The 19,973-nt window shown below is 39.0% G+C and overlaps 1 protein-coding gene across 1 annotated transcript in view; it reads right to left on the bottom strand.

Annotated features, from left to right (window-relative positions):
• Window positions 1-1,768: 1,768 nt before the first annotated feature.
• The window catches only part of LOC106090604 (tyrosine-protein kinase Drl), a 128,637-nt gene continuing 110,432 nt past the window's right edge, over window positions 1,769-19,973 (bottom strand). Inside the window, exons 3-5 of the mRNA XM_059365208.1 lie at window positions 3,714-5,061; window positions 2,231-2,527; window positions 1,769-2,105 (exon numbers count right to left, since the gene is read on the bottom strand). Coding sequence (XP_059221191.1) covers window positions 1,994-2,105; window positions 2,231-2,527; window positions 3,714-5,061 — 1,757 coding nt within the window. The 3' untranslated portion in view covers window positions 1,769-1,993. The remainder of the gene's footprint in view (window positions 2,106-2,230; window positions 2,528-3,713; window positions 5,062-19,973) is intronic.

The following is a 19,973-nucleotide window of genomic DNA, read 5'->3' on the forward strand; positions in this document are numbered from 1 at the left end:
GTATGGTTTAAATCGGTCCATAACCTGTAATAGCTCCCATATAAATGATCTTGAATCTTAACTTCCTGACCCACTAGAGAGCGCAATTCTTGTCCGATTTGGCTAAAATTTTGTTATGACTTTCAACAGTTGTGCCAAATATGGTTTTAATTGGTTCATAACCTCATATAGCTGAAATTTTACACAACGACTTCTACTATGGCCTTCAACATTCAGTTCAGTTTTGGTCCGGACCATCGGACAATAAGTTGATATAGCTCCAATATCATAGCAATTTTTATACCCTCCACCATAGGATGGGGGTATACTAATTTCGTCATTCTGTTTGTATCACCTCGAAATATGTGTCTTAGGCCCCATAAAGTAAATATATTCTTGATCGTCATGTCATTTAAAGTCGACCTAGCTGTGTCCGTCCGTCTGTCTGTTGAAAGCACGCTAACTTTCAAAGGAGTAAGGCTAGCCACTTGAAATTTTGCCCAAATAATTTTTATTAGTGTAGGTCGGTTGGGATTGTAAATGGGCTATATCGGTCCATGTTTTGATATAGCTGTCATATAAAGCGATTTGGGTCTTGACTTCTCGAGACTCTAGAGGGCGCAATTCTCGTCCGATTAGACTGAAATTTTGCACATGGTGTTTTGGTAAACCGGTCTTTCGATCATCCTTGTTCGGTTCATAGAAGCTATAATTTTTGCTGGTTTGACAGAAGTTTGGTATGTAGAATAACGAAGATAATGTGAACAAATTCCGTACGAGTGGTACCAAGTGCTACGAGCAAAATAGTAGCGACATGTCCCTGCATCAGGATAAGTTTCGCACAATTTTAATTGCAAATATAATTAAATGCTCATGAAATGTGCCGAATCAACCCTGCTTCAATGCTGTTGTCTTTGTTGCGTGTTGTTGTTTGACTTTTGGTTGGTTTTCTGACAAAGAAAAAAGTCCGCAATAATTTAATAGGCATTTTCGGTGCTAATGAAGTCAGTACTAGGCTTTAAGCAATAACAAGAAATTAAGTTTTATTTTTTTAAAAATTCTTCAAGTTTTTTTCAAAAGAAAAGTGCTCGGAGTTTATTCCGGAGTGGGAGTCGATACAAAATTAGTCGTCTCCACAGCCCTGGTCCACACTGCCCAAGTTATTGGTTAATCTGAGTTTCAGATTCAAGATTTACATGTGTCCAAATATCAAAATAGAATTAAAACTTATTTATACTTACCAATGAATTCTTATTCTCCATTACCACTCACAAGGAATCTAACTTCAGTATGTTTATCGATTAGACATTAAAATTTAAGATTTGTTTTATTCGATTTTATTACTTCTTATATGCTTGCTTATCATTTTTACAAGGAAGGATGCAATTAAGACATAACTTAACATAATCGTTAATGCCTTCGTAAAACTAGGATATACTTTATGTGTAGAACATTGAACACAAATACAATAGAAAAAGGCAATCAAATAGAGACAGAATGGACAGACGAAAGTAGACGTAATAATAAATAGAATGATACAAACAAAGTAACTACACCTGAGTGTGAGAGACGGCAAGAGGATAACGCAATCCGGAGTTAGTCACTAAATAACATACAAAGGATGATTACATTGACGGTTATTAGAGATTGGAAAAGTAGAGGCTTAATGAAGTTTGGAGATAAACAAATATCGCAAAGTGTACGGGTATATATACAATGTGATGGTAGTTTGACGTCATTGTGGGAGTGTAAATCTAGCTGTTATGAGGTTAAAGTATCGTACGGCTTTTTTGGTAATATTACAAATTAGGAGAAACATTTGGGAGAAGACGAGACGTTAATGGGACGGGATGAGGAGTTGCATACTATCTACAAACTACAAAAATAATTTACTTTTGTTTGTCTTAGGGTTGATTCTGTTTCTGCTGGCTGCAGTGTAAAGCATTGCCAGCCGCGTCGCTTAAAACTAAATTCTAGATATTTACAAAGAAGTTGAAATTAGTCAACGCGCGATTTACACATAACGCGTGATTTGTGTGTGAAACTCCGACAAACAGACTTGCAGTTGGCCAAACGAAGGCCGTTCCGTTGGAAGTGAAGCCCAGCAATAGGCCATAATAGTAAATCTGCCAAAGAAAAGAAAAATTGTAAAGAATTTTTATAAGCAAATGAAGTGTATCGAAAAAAAGTTATAAAATGCATTCAATTTGTTAAAAATACAATGGGTGTGTGAGATCAAGCAATTACTTACAGTTCATCGGGACAGTTGAATGGTTGCGCGAGTCTGTAGCCATCCTTGAGATAATGTTCCATCTCGTAGGGATCTATTTCGGCGTAAGGCATCTTAGCTAAAGTACACATCTCCCACATTAGAACACCGAAAGACCACACATCGCTACCTTCATTAAAATGTTTCTTTTGTATAGCTTCCAGTGACATCCATTTAATGGGACGATTCTCCCCGTCACCGAGGCAATGATAGTCGCCAGGGAATAAATCGCGACTTAAGGAGCTGTCACAAAGTTTGACACGCAGCTGGTCGTCAATGCTGGACAAACGAAAAAAATGAAACAAAAAGATATATGATTATAACATAAAAATACTAGTCTTTAGCTTTTCCGAGTTTCTTTTTTTTTATTTGAACTAGATGGCCCGATCCGCTTCGCTACACCTCGATTCCTCCGACACTTGTCGAAGACTTTTTATACCAGTCGCTTATAGTCGCGATACACTTATCCTATCGAAGGGCTTGGTCCCTAGCATTAATATCACACGCAAAAATATTGTAAATACAGATATATTTTCTATCTGAGCAAAAATTTGTTGTCGTTTTCGGAGTTTACATTCGCATTCCTGGCTTACTGGCCTTTATTCAATGAAAAAAGAAAAATAAATCGTTTTTTGAGCTTCACTCTACACAAGATTTAAGCAAGCCAAGCGAATTTTCATTTCCTGTAACAACCCATCTTTACTAAAGACGAAGTTCCTAAAAGTTTGCCCATAACTAAAGTGGAGCGAAACTGTTGCACAGTTACTTTAAAAAAAGCCCTCCTCCAATAAAAACACATTTTTTTGTCTCAAAGATATTTCAAGTGTTTTATTTTTTATTTTTTTGCGTGCAGATTCATACTCTACTGTCAAAGACCTTTCATTAAAATCCCATATTATCCCGTAGTCTTCTCGATATGACATCCTTTTCATTTCCATTTTGTGTCAATGGGCATGCATTCCCGTTTAAGGGGTGGGCAGCCCCCAAGAAACTCTAAGATAAAAATTTTTATATGAGAGTTATAATTTACTTTAAAATGCATTTCAGGAGGCTTTTTGGGGGTTGGGTGACTCCCAGACACCTTAGGCTAAGATTGCATATCAGTTTCGTACTCTACTTCCAATTACCATTCATTTGATAGCCATATTGTCCCAATATGTAAACATGTCCGTTTGGTTGGTGTTAGGGTGGGGCGTCCCCCAGGTTATTTGACCCCAACGTTTTAGAACAATTTATGCTTTTGGGTTACCATAAGGTCCCATCTCCGTACCGTACCCGTACTGTACCCACAAAAGTAAGTACCCTATTTTCGCCTGGGGCCAGACTTTACTATCTGTGAAAAATTTGTGAAAATTACGGATAAAAAAAAAACAAGCAAAGCGCAACATTTTCTCATGTATATAACGGGTGTGCGTTTCAAAAATAAACTTTAGGTTTTTTGAGCCACTCTAATGTATGTACTTACACACAATTTCTTGCTGCAATATCTTTATGTATTACACCATGATTGTGCAAATGCTCCATGGCCATGGCCAACTGCGATGACATCAACACCGTCTGGATGGTGGTCACACTTCGGGCATAAGCTGGCTCTTGCAAAAATAATTTTAAGTTTCTTGAGTTGCTAGCAGCGGCATACAAAACAAAGGGCGTGGTATAATCCTCAATCGATACGCCCAATATGGACAGAACATTGGGATGAGCGGCTTCGTACAACATCATGCCCTCCTGCAATAACAAAGTCACCTGCATCTGATTGGCATGTTGGGCCACTGTCTTCACCAAGACCTCCTGGCAGTCATTATAAGTACCGCGATAAATGCGCCCATAGGTGCCCTCCTGCAGCAAACACGAGAGACGTACGCGACACTTTTGTACATTCAATTCGTTGAGACGTCGACTAAACTCTTCCGGCTCATGCTCGTACTCCCGGAAGGGTCGCGTCAGTGTGGCATATGTAGGTGTAATGGTGGAGGGACATGCATAAATAGAATTGTGCGCTGTCGAGGAGATGGTGGGCAATCGCTGAAAGCTGGCAGTTTTTATAAGATGGACTCCATGATGGTTGGGTCGTTTTGTTGGACCCTTGGCACAATAAGCAATCAATATTAAGATTGTCACAAGGATTAAAGCTAAAACAACGCCAATTATTAATGTTATTAAACTGCCAGTTGGGGGAGCTATTGTCTCCTTCAACATGGGATCAAACTCATGCAATATTCCTCCACCCATGGGCATGCCACCTGTATTGGCACTATTATCACTGTGGTGGTGATTGTTGACGCCATCCTCTGACGAGTGTTCCTCCAGGCGCGTACTGTCAACCACAGACGATGTGTCGTGCATGAATCCATCGCCACCCAAGCCACTGTGTGGCATACCAACGCCTCCAACCCCATTAAACTCAACACTCTGGTGTGGTTCGTTGTGACTATCCTCTTGCAGACCGGCCTGACATTTTTTCTTACGTCTAAACACCAAATCCGTTATGTTATGCGTCTGTTGATCTAGTATAATTTCCACAGCTATGGTCACTTCAACCTCAGCATCGCGAAGGCCGGAGCATTTCATGCCAATGGCGAATGTCTGCGGTTCTAAGGGTATTTCGCCTATGCGCGAAATATTCACTGTTGGCCGCGGCAACACCGACGGATCTGAAGTGATTATGTTGAGACTGTAGGCCAGCGGATTATGTGCCAAGCTCTGCCATGTAAATGATATTTCATTAATGTTCGCCGGCACAGGAACGGCAAAGTTTAAGGCATAATCATTGACTTGGCCCTCGCGTACGTAGTACAATTCGGCAGACACACCTGCAAGGAAGAGGGAGGAGAAAAAAACCTTAGATAACATGGTATTACTCGAATTTATTTAAAACTTTAGAATAGAGTCCCCATCCACGCCACCCCTAACGTCGGAAAGACATTAAGAACCTTTTTTTGGTTTGTTTTTAAGTTTCGCATCTCACCCCTACAAATGTGACGGTAGTATTATTTGGCTGAAACAAGCAAAATAGGCGATGGCACCAAAAAGCAATTCCTTAAAAACTCAAATTGAATTATGACTCGAAACAAAACGGAAGCGCAATGCAGAAGTTTAAAGGATAAAAGAGAAATCTTCGCTAGCAATGAAATTTAAAATACCAAATACGCCAAATTGAATCACATCCATTTGATTTCTTCACTTTGCTAAATTAATTGGATTTTGAATGAACAATTTCAGAACGCGAAAAACAGATGGGGATTGTGGCCACAACAACACAACGTTGAGATTGCCCAAGACAGAAGAGTTTTCGTTTGTCTTTTCCTCTTAACCAGTGATGGGCATACTCACACAATTACAATTGTTGCGTACATCGTAAGAATTGGGAAACAATATTCTATAGTTTATTAGTGCCCATCGCTACTGTAAATAGTGACCTAGGAGACATATTCACAGTAGGCTGTAATGGTCTCTTTTCGTTATCACGTAACAGTGGTATGAAAAGGATTTCGTTCGGACTTCAGAGAGGACTGCACGTTCTTAGAAAAGGCTAGGACTCGCCGGATGGGGTGGGGTTCTTGTGCTCTCTTAAATCCTCCATCGACCAAAACAAGAAATCGAACGTGCAAAGCTATAGTATGTACTAATTAAATATCGGAAGGACGTTAATCGGACTATGACTGACTCTAATATTAAAAAAATTAAGTCATTTCACCTTACATATGTGGGTCTATTGCTCTTAAAGACCCCTTGCCCACGCCGACCTATGTTCTCATAAAGTCCCTTCTCATTTTATGGAGAACCCCTGAATGGACACCGATTTTGGCTTGGCCCCCTTTTAACTTCTTAAACAAAAATTAGCCCATATTTAATTATTCAATTCTTATTCTAGAAAACAAAGGTATTCTCTTAAACGTATTATATAGGTAATGACCTTGGTAATTAAGTAAATCTAAATATCAAAAAAAAAAACAATAGAATAATGATAGAATGATAGAAACAACTTACATGTCTAACTCCGAACATCCATTATGCTGAGGCCTCTGCATGCGGTGAAAACGTTCGCTGGGAATAACTTTATATTAAAACTAATGATATGTACTTATAATTACAAACTCGCCAAAATGTATCAAAATGAACTATTATTTACATTGATATGAAAAGTAAATAACGAGTACGTACTTAAAAAAACAAAACAAACTCGCTAAATAGAAGTATAAGAGTTTGCAATATTACTACTCAGTTACTCATTCAATCTGTGGTTACAACAACAACATTACTTAGTTACTTTTAATCTCTTTTCTCTGCTATGCTTTGAGACAAGTAGCCTAAGTTAGCGGGGAGGTGGAGGGAAGACGAGATCAACTCCCCATTAACCACAGCCACTGTAAGTCTGTCTCAGAGAGTTAAAATTTTGTGAGAAAGAGAACAATAGAATAACAAGGAATAGCAAAGAATAGATATTTGAGAATAAAAAAAAAGAAATATCAAGGAAGCACGGGGTGATGAATGAAAATGGCAAATGCAAATAATGAATGAAAATGATGAATGAAAATGATGAATGAAATCAAAATCACTTAACAGCAACAAAATATCCACGTTATAAATGTAACCTTGCGAGTCCAGGAAGGGCGGTTAAATAAATTTAAAATCAAACAAAGGTATTTATAGCACTTGTCGTCCAAATCAAATTGTGCTGATGGTATAAAAATTCCAATGCTTCCAAATGGTATGCCACTGCTCTAACCTCGCCGAGTGTAACTCCAAATGTCTGGACAGCAGAATTATGATCAATTCCCATTCACTAAGCCTCCTTCTATATCAATCTTTGGTCATACATATCCAAATCACCAGGATCATACAATTGAATTGGCCACGTGGGGCCTTAAGTTATCGGTCGACCCACGTGGACCCCTTTTAAAATCGTGGACACAAATCTTGAAGAAAATGATGGATTTAGCAAATTCACTTCAAATCTATGCAAAAACACTACCTTTATAGCACTTGCTAATTGTCACAATTCCACCTGACAGGAAATAATTAAAACCCGTGAACGAGCACTGGCAAGACGTTGTTCACTGTGTATTTACCCAAAGTATTTTAGGCCACTAATTTCGATCTTTACTTCACCGGCACTGAATGGGAATGAGCACTAAAACTGAAATAGCAGATGTCATAACCTATGCGCCAGTCGGTTCAATTCATGTTGTCCCCTTGAAGCATGATACCGCTAGGTATGACAGAACAAAGAAGAGATGAGGAAAAAAAAAATAAAAAAAAAAAAAAAAAAAAAAAAAAAAAAAAAAAGGGAGAGATTGAAATCTTGATTCCACCAACAATTCCCCTTACAGCAGAATGCAATCGAAACGGCTCCCCTCATCCTATAATAGGCGCTGCTGCCAATGAGCATACAAATCAATGCAAATAAATGATGTCAACTATTCTAATCTGAAAACCTCTAACCTAATCGTAAAGCTATATGAGGACACCACTGTAGATAAAAAGAGCACTATCAAGGTGTTTAATGTTATAAATCCGTGACAGAAAATATATAGCCGTCACAAAGCAGGTAGATTTTCATTTATCCCAATGAAAATATATCTGGAAACGGCCAACTATGCCGGCTTTAAATCCTTTCCATGATAGGTACCTATAGGATTTCCTTCATGGTCAACTAATTCATAGTAGCAATTCCCTACTCGTCTGACAATCTTGCACTGTAGCCACCGTGGTGCCAATTTCGAATTAAAGTTGTCGGCCTTCCGGCTTTGGACAAAATTCCTTCTATACGCGATGTCCCCTTCCTTATACTCTATGGCTCTTGATCGCAAATTATATATCCTTTGGCATGAGTTATACGCGGATTCCAAATTCTCTTTCACATTTTGTCGAATGATTTGCAGCTTATCCGAATGACATATATCCTCACCTTCGTTAAGTCCATCCAAACGTCTCAGGAGTTCATACGACCCACCGTGCGTAATCATTGGGTATCCAAATAGGACGTGGTATGGGGAGTAACCTATGGAAGTATGAACGAGGCTACGTAAGGCTATAGAAATGCTATCCAGATGGACATCCCATTCTCGTTGGTCCCGTTTCAGGTAAGATCGCACCGAAGCCAAGATCGAGCGATTGAGACGTTCGGATGCATTGGACTGTGGACTATATGGTGCAGTAAAAACGTGTCGAATACCGTACCTTCCCATGAGTTCCTTAAATTGTACCGACCGAAACTGGCTCCCATTATCTGTCACAATGTACTCCGGGACTCCATAATAAGTAAAAAGGAAAGACTGAAGAAAATCGGAAACGTCACTGGCTGTAAAACGCTTCACAGCTTTTAATATAGGAAATTTCGAAAAGTGGTCAAGTAATACAAGTATCCCAATATGTCCCATTTTCGATCTAGGATATGGCCCAAGGAAATCCATATACACTCGCTGGAATGGCCTCTCACTAACTACACGATCACCCATAAGGGGTCTCAAGACAACGTTCGGAGCCTTGGATTGTTTGCACTCCACACACTTATTTATAAAATTCCTAACTTCCACTGTCATTTTAGGCCAAAACAGGTTCCTCCGTATCTTCTCCAGGGTCTTACCTATGCCGCAATGGGCAGAATTAGGCGAGGAGTGACATCTGCGTATAACACCTGCTGTTAATTCCCCCGGCACCCACAATTTCCAGTTCGAAGCTTCGCTAAAAGGATTGCCATCCGAGAAATTCGTGCGCTTATATATAAAATTATCGATGATCTTCAGATCCGGAAGATTACACTGCTCCTTTAGAATCGAACTACGCAAATCTGTGTATTTGGGCCCACTAAACGCCGGGGACTGTAAATCAATATCAGGTCCAGTGTCCTCAAGAGAAAATGATTCCAGCGACAGGCGGGAAAGAGCATCCGGTACAGTCTGAAGACTACCTCTTCGATGCTCAATCTTGAAATCGAAGCCTTGCAGCTTCAGCGACCACCGCACCAAGCGACCATTCAAGTCGGTCTGCCGCATCAGCCACTGTAGACTGGCGTGGTCTGTGACTACCTTGAATCTATGGCCTTCCACGTATTCTCTGAACTTCTCGATCGATTTTAAAGCCGCCAAGCACTCCAGTTCAGTAATTGAATAATTCCTCTGGGACTTATTCAGTTTATAGGAAAAGAATGATATAGGTCTTTCAACCCCCTCTTCGTCCTCCTGGGCCAAAACACCTCCAATTCCAACCTTCGAGGCGTCACATTGAATCACGAAGGGTTTGTCGAAGTCCGGTGTAATGAGAACGGGAGCACTTGTCAAACGGGTTTTAAGGGTCTCGAATGCCTCGTCCGCCTCTTTCGTCCAAGCAAATCGGGTCGTCTTCTTCGTCAAATCGGAAATGGGTGCGGTCAGAGCAGAAAAGCCATCAATAAATCGTCTGTACCAACTGGCCAGACCCAGAAATTGCCTCACCTCCCGAACAGACTTTGGTGGTAATAGATCTCTTATCGCCGAAATTTTGTCGGGATCGGTCTTTATCACCCCATTTCCGATGACATACCCAAGGTACTTCACTTGCCTCAAACACCACCTACACTTATCAATATTCAGTGTGAGACCAGCCTTCCTTAGACACTGTGAGACCTCTATAAGCAATTCAAGGTGATCCGCAAACGATTGTGATACGAGCAAAAGGTCGTCCAAATAAATAAATACCTGATGTCTCAGATTGGCCGGAATAACAACATCCATTAGGCGACTCATGGTTTGGGGGGCATTCGTCAATCCGAAAGGCATCACACAAAACCTATACAAAGGCCTATTGGGTACGGTGAAAGCCGTCATGTCCCTTGAATCTCGAGCCAGCCCAATCTGCCAAAATGCATGTTTTAGATCCAAGGAGGTTATATATTCCGCCTTAGGCAAACGGGACAGTATATTACTTATCTTAGGTTGAGGATATGCATCCTTTACTGTCACCGCATTGAGCCTCCTTGAATCTAAACATAGCCTTGACTTGCCATTCCTCCTGACGAGAGTGACTGGGCTGCTCCAAGGACAGTTCGGCGGCGCGACCTCGATGACCCCCAAACGTAGCATCTCATCTACTTCCGCATGTATCAAACGCTCTATGGCGGGAGATACAGAAAAGTACCTCTGCTTTACGGGTCTCGCGCCAGTCTCGACCTCAATGGTATGCTCCAGCAACGATGTTCTACCCAAGCCCTCTCGCTTGAAGGACGGAAATAATTCAATTACGGTGTTGAGCCTCGTCTGCATATCAGCTGTGAGCGCATGTCCATCCGGCACAGCTGTCCGAGATACTTCGTTAACCTCTAGGCCAACCAAGTTCAAAAGGGCGAATGATTTCACAAAGTCTATTCCTAAATACAATTCGTACTTCAAATCCGGAACAATATAGACCCTAAAACCCTTTTTCTCGCCACGAAATCCAATATCGCAGTCCACATAACCGGCGATATTACACTGAGAGCCTCCTGCGGTCGAAATTGTCTCACGCAATCGCCTATACGGTACATCTCTTTCTAAGAATGATCTAGCTGCGGTTCCTCCAATGCAAGTGACAGATGCACCCGTATCAACCAGTCCCAAAAGATCCATTCCTAATACGTTCAACCTCACGTACGGTCTTAAATCCTCCTTAGTATCCGTGAAGGCGTTCATGGAATTTTTAAGAAATTTTCGGTTCAATTTGACATCTTTCCAAAATCTTCGAAGCCTTTCTGTGTTCCGTTTCGAAGTTCCATTTCGAGTAGGCAAGAAAGCAATCGATTCACAAAATATTCGGCTCCTAATGGCCTGATATCGTCTCAATCTCTCATGATAGGGTATAATTGGTGTAAGTCTAGGTTCATATCCGAAGCCGTGGCTTGGAGGTAATTGACATGTCTGGGTAGATACAGAATTATGTGATTCTATTTTTTCGAGCGGAATCCGCCCGCTCTCCCGTTTCCCTGAATCTTACAATTCGAGCAGTTCGGTTTCAAAACCTCCTCTGCTCCACAACCGTAGCAGAAGATGGATCTCTCTTCTAAGCAATCCGCGAAGGTATGGCCGGGTTTCCTGCAATTCCAGCAGACAACATTGGAACCCCGGTCCATTGCAGAAACATCCGCTGCAACATCCTCAACCTCATCTAACTCTAATTCATTTACTCGCTTCATAGGAGTCCTATAAGTCTGCTTTTCAATCTCACTATTCAGCACTTCTCTCCTCAGTAACAAATGTCGAAGGTGGGCTACGGAAGCTACGTCAATGTAAAAGAGCTCCTTTCTCAATTGCGGCCTTAAATTCCTTTTGAGCATCTCCACCAAATCGTGTTCCAACAATGGGTACCGGAGCCTATCGCAAAGTTTCAAAACGTCCGTATAATACTCGTCGAAATTCTCACCAGCCATCTGCTTTCGATCCCTTATCATCTCCCTTATATCATTATCCGAAAGGTGATCTGAAAAATACGACCTCAATGCTCCACGCAACGGATCCCATCTTATTACTCCCACTGCACTGCGATACCTCCAGTACCATTCTTTTGCTCTTCCAATCAAAAGAATGTGGAAATGGTCACATAGAAGCTGAAAATCTCCTCCTAGATTGTCCCGTGTCAATGAAGTAATTACGTATAAAAATTTTCCAACAGGAAAATTTGTCGAATTGCCATCAAATTTCACGGACCAACTATTTATCACATTGGCCACCTTACTACTATTTGTGAGAGATATCGAGGAAATTGTGTCGTTATGTCCACCCCGACTCACGTCAGCAAAATTCAACTGTGGAATATCATAATTGGCCCCAGATGCCGTATTTCGGCCCAAAGGATGACCACCAAGGAATGTCGGTCGGGTATTAAGTGGCGGAAAAACGTCCTGCGGAAAATCTGGTTCGAAAACCCTACTGACATTCAGTTCATCTAATTTTCGTGACAACCTCTCTATAGTCTGATAAATTTTGGTAATCTCATTTCCGACATTATCGTCGGCACCTAAATCATCACGCGGAACAGTATCTGAGTTCGGTAACGTATGGTTATTCACCCCGGAAGGATTCTGCGTTTCACCACTACCTGGTAGTGAAAGATTCCTGTTGCCATCAAGTCCAGCCAACCTTCTAGCAGACCTAGTTTGAATCGTATTTGCCTTCGAGGATGTCGTCTTCTTCTTTGCCCCCGTACCTTGAGGAGGTGGAACTGACGACAGTCTAAACTGCGTCAGACCAGTCATATCAACCGAAGCCTGACAAGTTGGACAAAATGGATTATTCTCGGTGAAGTTCTGTAGGCATACGTAATGAAATGTATGGGAGCATTTAGTAGACACAAGAACTTGCAGATTATCAAATAAATTGGAACAAATACTACACTGTAAATTCATCGGGGTTGCCATCTTTAAATTTCAAGTCAAATTTGAAATTTTACGTTTCTAATAAGTATTATGAAGTTATAGAAGCCAAGCCAAAGCAGTGAATAAAATTTATTGTAAGGTGAAAAACTGTGAATAAATGGATGGAAAACATCGGAGATCCTATCACGTGTGACGTTTAAGTATCGGATAACTGATCTATCAGAAGTGACAATAAAAGCTATATTCCAGAGTACCTAAAATCGTCCACAAAGGGTTAAAATTCCACAACGTTTCCAAATTGGCTATGGTAATCTAAAGAAAGTTATTGAGTAGATGCATTAACGATCTCAAAAGAGTTCCACTTGTGGACTAGTGACAATGTATGTCTATCACATGACAACTAGTAATTCCTGCAAATTTCCTTAATATGATCCCGAATAACTGCACCTTGTAGATGTAGAAACCTGACTAATCCCATGTAACAAGATAGAGTCGAATGGTTACGGACGATTTGGATAGTCAGGCCCCACGTTGGGCGCCATCTGTAATGGTCTCTTTTCGTTATCACGTAACAGTGGTATGAAAAGGATTTCGTTCGGACTTCAGAGAGGACTGCACGTTCTTAGAAAAGGCTAGGACTCGCCGGATGGGGTGGGGTTCTTGTGCTCTCTTAAATCCTCCATCGACCAAAACAAGAAATCGAACGTGCAAAGCTATAGTATGTACTAATTAAATATCGGAAGGACGTTAATCGGACTATGACTGACTCTAATATTAAAAAAATTAAGTCATTTCACCTTACATATGTGGGTCTATTGCTCTTAAAGACCCCTTGCCCACGCCGACCTATGTTCTCATAAAGTCCCTTCTCATTTTATGGAGAACCCCTGAATGGACACCGATTTTGGCTTGGCCCCCTTTTAACTTCTTAAACAAAAATTAGCCCATATTTAATTATTCAATTCTTATTCTAGAAAACAAAGGTATTCTCTTAAACGTATTATATAGGTAATGACCTTGGTAATTAAGTAAATCTAAATATCAAAAAAAAAAACAATAGAATAATGATAGAATGATAGAAACAACTTACATGTCTAACTCCGAACATCCATTATGCTGAGGCCTCTGCATGCGGTGAAAACGTTCGCTGGGAATAACTTTATATTAAAACTAATGATATGTACTTATAATTACAAACTCGCCAAAATGTATCAAAATGAACTATTATTTACATTGATATGAAAAGTAAATAACGAGTACGTACTTAAAAAAACAAAACAAACTCGCTAAATAGAAGTATAAGAGTTTGCAATATTACTACTCAGTTACTCATTCAATCTGTGGTTACAACAACAACATTACTTAGTTACTTTTAATCTCTTTTCTCTGCTATGCTTTGAGACAAGTAGCCTAAGTTAGCGGGGAGGTGGAGGGAAGACGAGATCAACTCCCCATTAACCACAGCCACTGTAAGTCTGTCTCAGAGAGTTAAAATTTTGTGAGAAAGAGAACAATAGAATAACAAGGAATAGCAAAGAATAGATATTTGAGAATAAAAAAAAAGAAATATCAAGGAAGCACGGGGTGATGAATGAAAATGGCAAATGCAAATAATGAATGAAAATGATGAATGAAAATGATGAATGAAATCAAAATCACTTAACAGCAACAAAATATCCACGTTATAAATGTAACCTTGCGAGTCCAGGAAGGGCGGTTAAATAAATTTAAAATCAAACAAAGGTATTTATAGCACTTGTCGTCCAAATCAAATTGTGCTGATGGTATAAAAATTCCAATGCTTCCAAATGGTATGCCACTGCTCTAACCTCGCCGAGTGTAACTCCAAATGTCTGGACAGCAGAATTATGATCAATTCCCATTCACTAAGCCTCCTTCTATATCAATCTTTGGTCATACATATCCAAATCACCAGGATCATACAATTGAATTGGCCACGTGGGGCCTTAAGTTATCGGTCGACCCACGTGGACCCCTTTTAAAATCGTGGACACAAATCTTGAAGAAAATGATGGATTTAGCAAATTCACTTCAAATCTATGCAAAAACACTACCTTTATAGCACTTGCTAATTGTCACAATTCCACCTGACAGGAAATAATTAAAACCCGTGAACGAGCACTGGCAAGACGTTGTTCACTGTGTATTTACCCAAAGTATTTTAGGCCACTAATTTCGATCTTTACTTCACCGGCACTGAATGGGAATGAGCACTAAAACTGAAATAGCAGATGTCATAACCTATGCGCCAGTCGGTTCAATTCATGTTGTCCCCTTGAAGCATGATACCGCTAGGTATGACAGAACAAAGAAGAGATGAGGAAAAAAAAAATAAAAAAAAAAAAAAAAAAAAAAAAAAAAAAAAAAAGGGAGAGATTGAAATCTTGATTCCACCAACAATTCCCCTTACAGCAGAATGCAATCGAAACGGCTCCCCTCATCCTATAATAGGCGCTGCTGCCAATGAGCATACAAATCAATGCAAATAAATGATGTCAACTATTCTAATCTGAAAACCTCTAACCTAATCGTAAAGCTATATGAGGACACCACTGTAGATAAAAAGAGCACTATCAAGGTGTTTAATGTTATAAATCCGTGACAGAAAATATATAGCCGTCACAAGGCGAGGATCAATGAATAGAACAAAAACGATGAACAAATCAAACTTAAATTTCAATAATTTTTATATTTGTATGTTTCTTCACAATAGGAGGTTGAAAATTGTTATGGTCGAGAGTCAACATTCCCTTTCTTTCACTACAGATCATGATGAACTGGTTTCGAATCTGTACTATTTGTAGACGATCAATAATTTGTAAGGCAACACAAAACAAAGCATAATGGGATTAACAACAAACAATCACACTTCTTGGCGTTTTTATACCCTCCACCATAGGATGGGGGTATACTAATTTCGTCATTCTGTTTGTAACTCCTCGAAATATTAGACTCAGACCACATAAAGTATATATATTCTTGATCATCATGACGATCATGAATATCAGATCAGACGTCCGTCTGTCCGATCGTCCGTCTGTCTATCGAAAGCACGCTAACTTTCGAAGGAATAAAGCTAGACGCTTGAAATTTTGCACAAATACTTCTTATAGGTGTAGGTCGCTTGGGATTGTAAATGGGCCATATCGATCCATGTTTTGATATAGCTGTCATATATATGTTTTAGTATCACTTCCAACATCTAAGCTAAGTATGGCTCAAATCGGTCCATAACCTGATATAGCTGTCGTATAAACCGATCTGGGGTCTTAACTTCTTGAGCCACTAGAGGACGCAATTCTTATCCGATTTGGCTGAAATTTTGCACGAGGTGTTCTTCTTAAGCCTTTAGAGGGCGCAAATCCTATCCGATTTCGCTGTAATTTTTCATGACATGTTTCGTTATGACTTTCAACAACTGTGCAAAGTATGGTTTAAATGGGTTCATAACCTGATATAGCTGCCATATAAATCGATCTGGGATCTTGACATCTTGAGCCTCTACAGGGCGCAATTATTATCTGATTTGGTTGAAATTTTTAGAACATGACCTTCAACATACGTGTCAAATATGGTCTGAATCGGTCTATAGCCTAATACAGTTCCTCTACAAAACTATCTCCCTATTTTACTTTTTGAGCCCCTAAAGGACGCAATTCTTATTCGATTTGGCTGAAATTTTACACAATGACTTCACCTATAGTCTCCAACATATTATGGTCCGAATCTGATCATAACTTGATATAGCTCCAATAGCATAGCAATTATTTTCAAACGCATGTTTGATCCGATTTTTTTGAAATTTCGCATAGATGAATTTTAAGGCCTGGAGACAGAATATACTCAAATTGTATGAAATCCGTTCAGATTTAGACATAGCTCCCATATATATGATCGTCCGACTCGGTCTAATATTGCAATAATTTGGTCATTTGTCAACTAATCTACACGAAATTTAGCACGCAAAATTTTTTTTGGAGTCTTGAGATTACTGGTGAATTTTACAGAAATCGGTTCAGTTTATTTTATAGCTCTGATATATATCATTCAATTAATTTTCACTTCTAGGGCTTTTTGCAAGAGTATTTATCAAATTTTGCACAATGTCCTCTTCTATGACTCCTATAATGTGCATCGAATTTGGTCAAAATCGGTTCCGATTGGGGGGGAGACCACCCCACATTTTTTTTAAAACGAAAATTGCTAAAATTGTTCTGTTACTGTGAAATTGGGAAAGATCAAACTCAAACTTTTTTTGAAAATTGTGGCCGCTACTGTGTGCAGGAACTGTCCCATCAGCGGTGATATTTGGTTTAAGTCCTTTGAATTTCTTACTGCTTGCCAACACACTATTTATAGGCCGATCCTAATCTTTCAAAGCCTTTAAAATGTGTTTGTCTTTGCGAATATCTTAGTTTTAAAGTGATTGTTTTGGTGAATTAGATTCAGTATATTGATGAAATTTAGTTTGCGCTCATTTTAATTTGCTCTCAAACTAGTTTTATGATTTCAACAGGTTATTGTTTGTGTCGGTCAATTGGATTTAAAAGACTTTTACTTTCATAAAATTTTACTCAAACCAATTGAAGAAATTTGCAAATTTAAATGTTATAAATATTTAAAAAAAAAGATAAATTTTGATCAGTTTTTACGACGAGCCATCTACGTTCTGCTTAAATGATGCTCGGTAGATGATGTAAATAAATAATTGATGTCAAATGGCCTAGCGACAACCGTAAGCACAATATAAAACTTGCTCTCACAGACAAAAGTCTGCCGACTAGTATTATTTTAACATTTCCTTACTTAAGGTGCGCATTAAGTTCTTTTCATTGTGAAAAGATTTTTTTTAAACAAAATCAATAATTCAAAATGTAAAATTTAAAATTTTTTAAAAATTTTTCAGTGTGTCCAACCTTACGGTCTAAGCCTACAGAATTAATAAATTTCTACAATAATCAACGATGCTTGTTATTTTCTGATAGATTTCGATCCTAACTTACTATGAGCTGCGGACATGTTAACCTCTGCGCTTCGGTGGCCTCCATCACAGATAATTACAGAACATAAAAAATGAAAGAAAATTTCCAACAAAAAAAACTGTAAACGAAATTGGAACATATACTCTTTAAGATATTAAGTCGGCAGATTGGTACAAATTTGAACTCAACTTTGGTACTCAAAGCACAGTTAGAAGAAAACGGATTTAAAAAGCACATTTACAGCCAAAGAATGTACTTGAAACCATTACCATTACCATTTCTTTATTCAGTATTCTATACCAATGGTGGGCGCCCTAAATGATGTGCACACTTCTTCCAAGCCTACGGGCTTATGTTCTCGTGCGCGTGCACAATAAAATGCAGTGTGTATTTGACCACCATTGCTCTAAACCCATTTATTTTGGTTCGTATATTATATCCTTCACCACCGAGAATACATACTACGCTCAATACATGGAACCTATGTTGAAATCAATGCAGACTTTTATTTTGCATACCTAATGAAATATTGAATAGAACCACAGCCTTAAAAGGCCATATCGGATGAAAGATATGTATGGAAACTATATCTAAATTTGAACTGATTTTAATGAAATTTTGCACACATATTGGAACGTTACATAAAACATCTCATGCTAACTTTTATAAAGATCAGACAAGTACTTTGGCTTCTACTGCCTTAAAAGGCCTTATCGGATGAAAGACATATATGGAAGCTATATTTACATCTGATCCGATTTTAATGAAAATTTGCACATGTACTGCGACGTTAAAAAAATGTATCGTGCTAAATTTTGTAGAGATCGGACCAAAATTGTGACTGCTACAGCTTTAAAAACCATATCGGATGAAAGATATATATGGGAACTATATCTAAATTTTTTGAACCGATTTTGTTCAAAATCGACAGCGTTCGTCCTTCGGCCAAAAAAATGGCATATGGATAATTTCTAGACAATCGGACAATAAATGAGACCTGTACCTTGATCACAAGAATACATGATCAGGCAGATAGAGGAACATAGGGTAATCGAATCAGAAAGTGATTCTAAGCCGATCCGTATACTGGTGGTGGGTTCCCAAGATTCGACCGGGCCGAACTTAGCACGCTTTACTTGTTTGTGTAAAGAAGGGAGTTAATAATGTAAAATCTGTGTTTTAAAATAAACGCATCAGTAAGTTTCTTTGTTAATTAATATTTTCTTTAAGAAAATACGATGTGGCGACTTTAGCAACATGTCAATCCGAACATCGCTTTTTTTTAAATTTCAAATTTCACAAAATTTATAAAGGAAATAAAAATTTTGTGTTAATGCAACTAAAACAAAACAAAACAACAATCCTAAAACTGCCGACTACTAATTTTGTATTGGGTTGCCCAAAAAGTAATTGCGGATTTTGTAAAAGAAAGTAAATGCATTTTTAATAAAACTTAGAATGAACTTTAATCAAATATGCTTTTTTATACCCTCCACCATAGGATGGGGGGTATACTAATTTCGTCATCCTGTTTGTAACTACTCGAAATATTCGTCTGAGACCCCATAAAGTATATATATTCTTCATCGTCGTGACATTTTATGTCGATCTAGCCATGTCCGTCCGTCTGTCCGTCCGTCCGTCCGTCTGTCTGTCGAAAGCACGCTAACTTCCGAAGGAGTAAAGCTAGCCGCTTGAAATTTTGCACAAATACTTCTTATTAGTGTAGGTCGGTTGGTATTGTAAATGGGCCATATCGGTCCATAACCTGATATAGCTGCCATATAAACCGATCTTGGGTCTTGACTTCTTGAGCCTCTAGAGTGCGCAATTCTTATTCGATTTGAATGAAATTTTACACGACGTATTTTGGTATGATATCCAACAATTGTGCAAAGTATGGTATAAATCGGTCCATAACCTGATATAGCTGCCATATAAACCGATCTGGGATCTTGACTTCTCGAACCTCTAGAGGGCGCAATTCTCATCCGATTTGGCTGAAATTTTGTACAAGGCCTTCTCTCATGACCTTCAATATACGTGTCTAGTATGGTCTGAATCGATCAATAGCTTGATACAGCTCCCATATAAACCTATCTCCCGATTTTGCTTCTTGAGCCCTTACAAGGCGCAATTTTTATCCGAATGAACTGAAATATTACACAATGACTTCTACAATGTCAATCAGCATTCAATTATGGTCCAAATCGGACTATAACTTGATATAGCTCCAATAGGATAACAGTTCTTATTCAATTATTATTATTTGTCTAAAAAGAGATACCGCGCATAGAACTCGACAAATGCGATCAATGGTGGAGGGTATATAAGATTCGGCCCGGCCGAACTTGGCACGCTCTTACTTGTTTACACTTTTTTTCTAAAGCAAGCT

This window comes from Stomoxys calcitrans, chromosome 3 (assembly GCF_963082655.1).
Source record: "Stomoxys calcitrans chromosome 3, idStoCalc2.1, whole genome shotgun sequence".
NCBI classification, from domain to species: Eukaryota; Metazoa; Arthropoda; class Insecta; order Diptera; family Muscidae; genus Stomoxys; species Stomoxys calcitrans.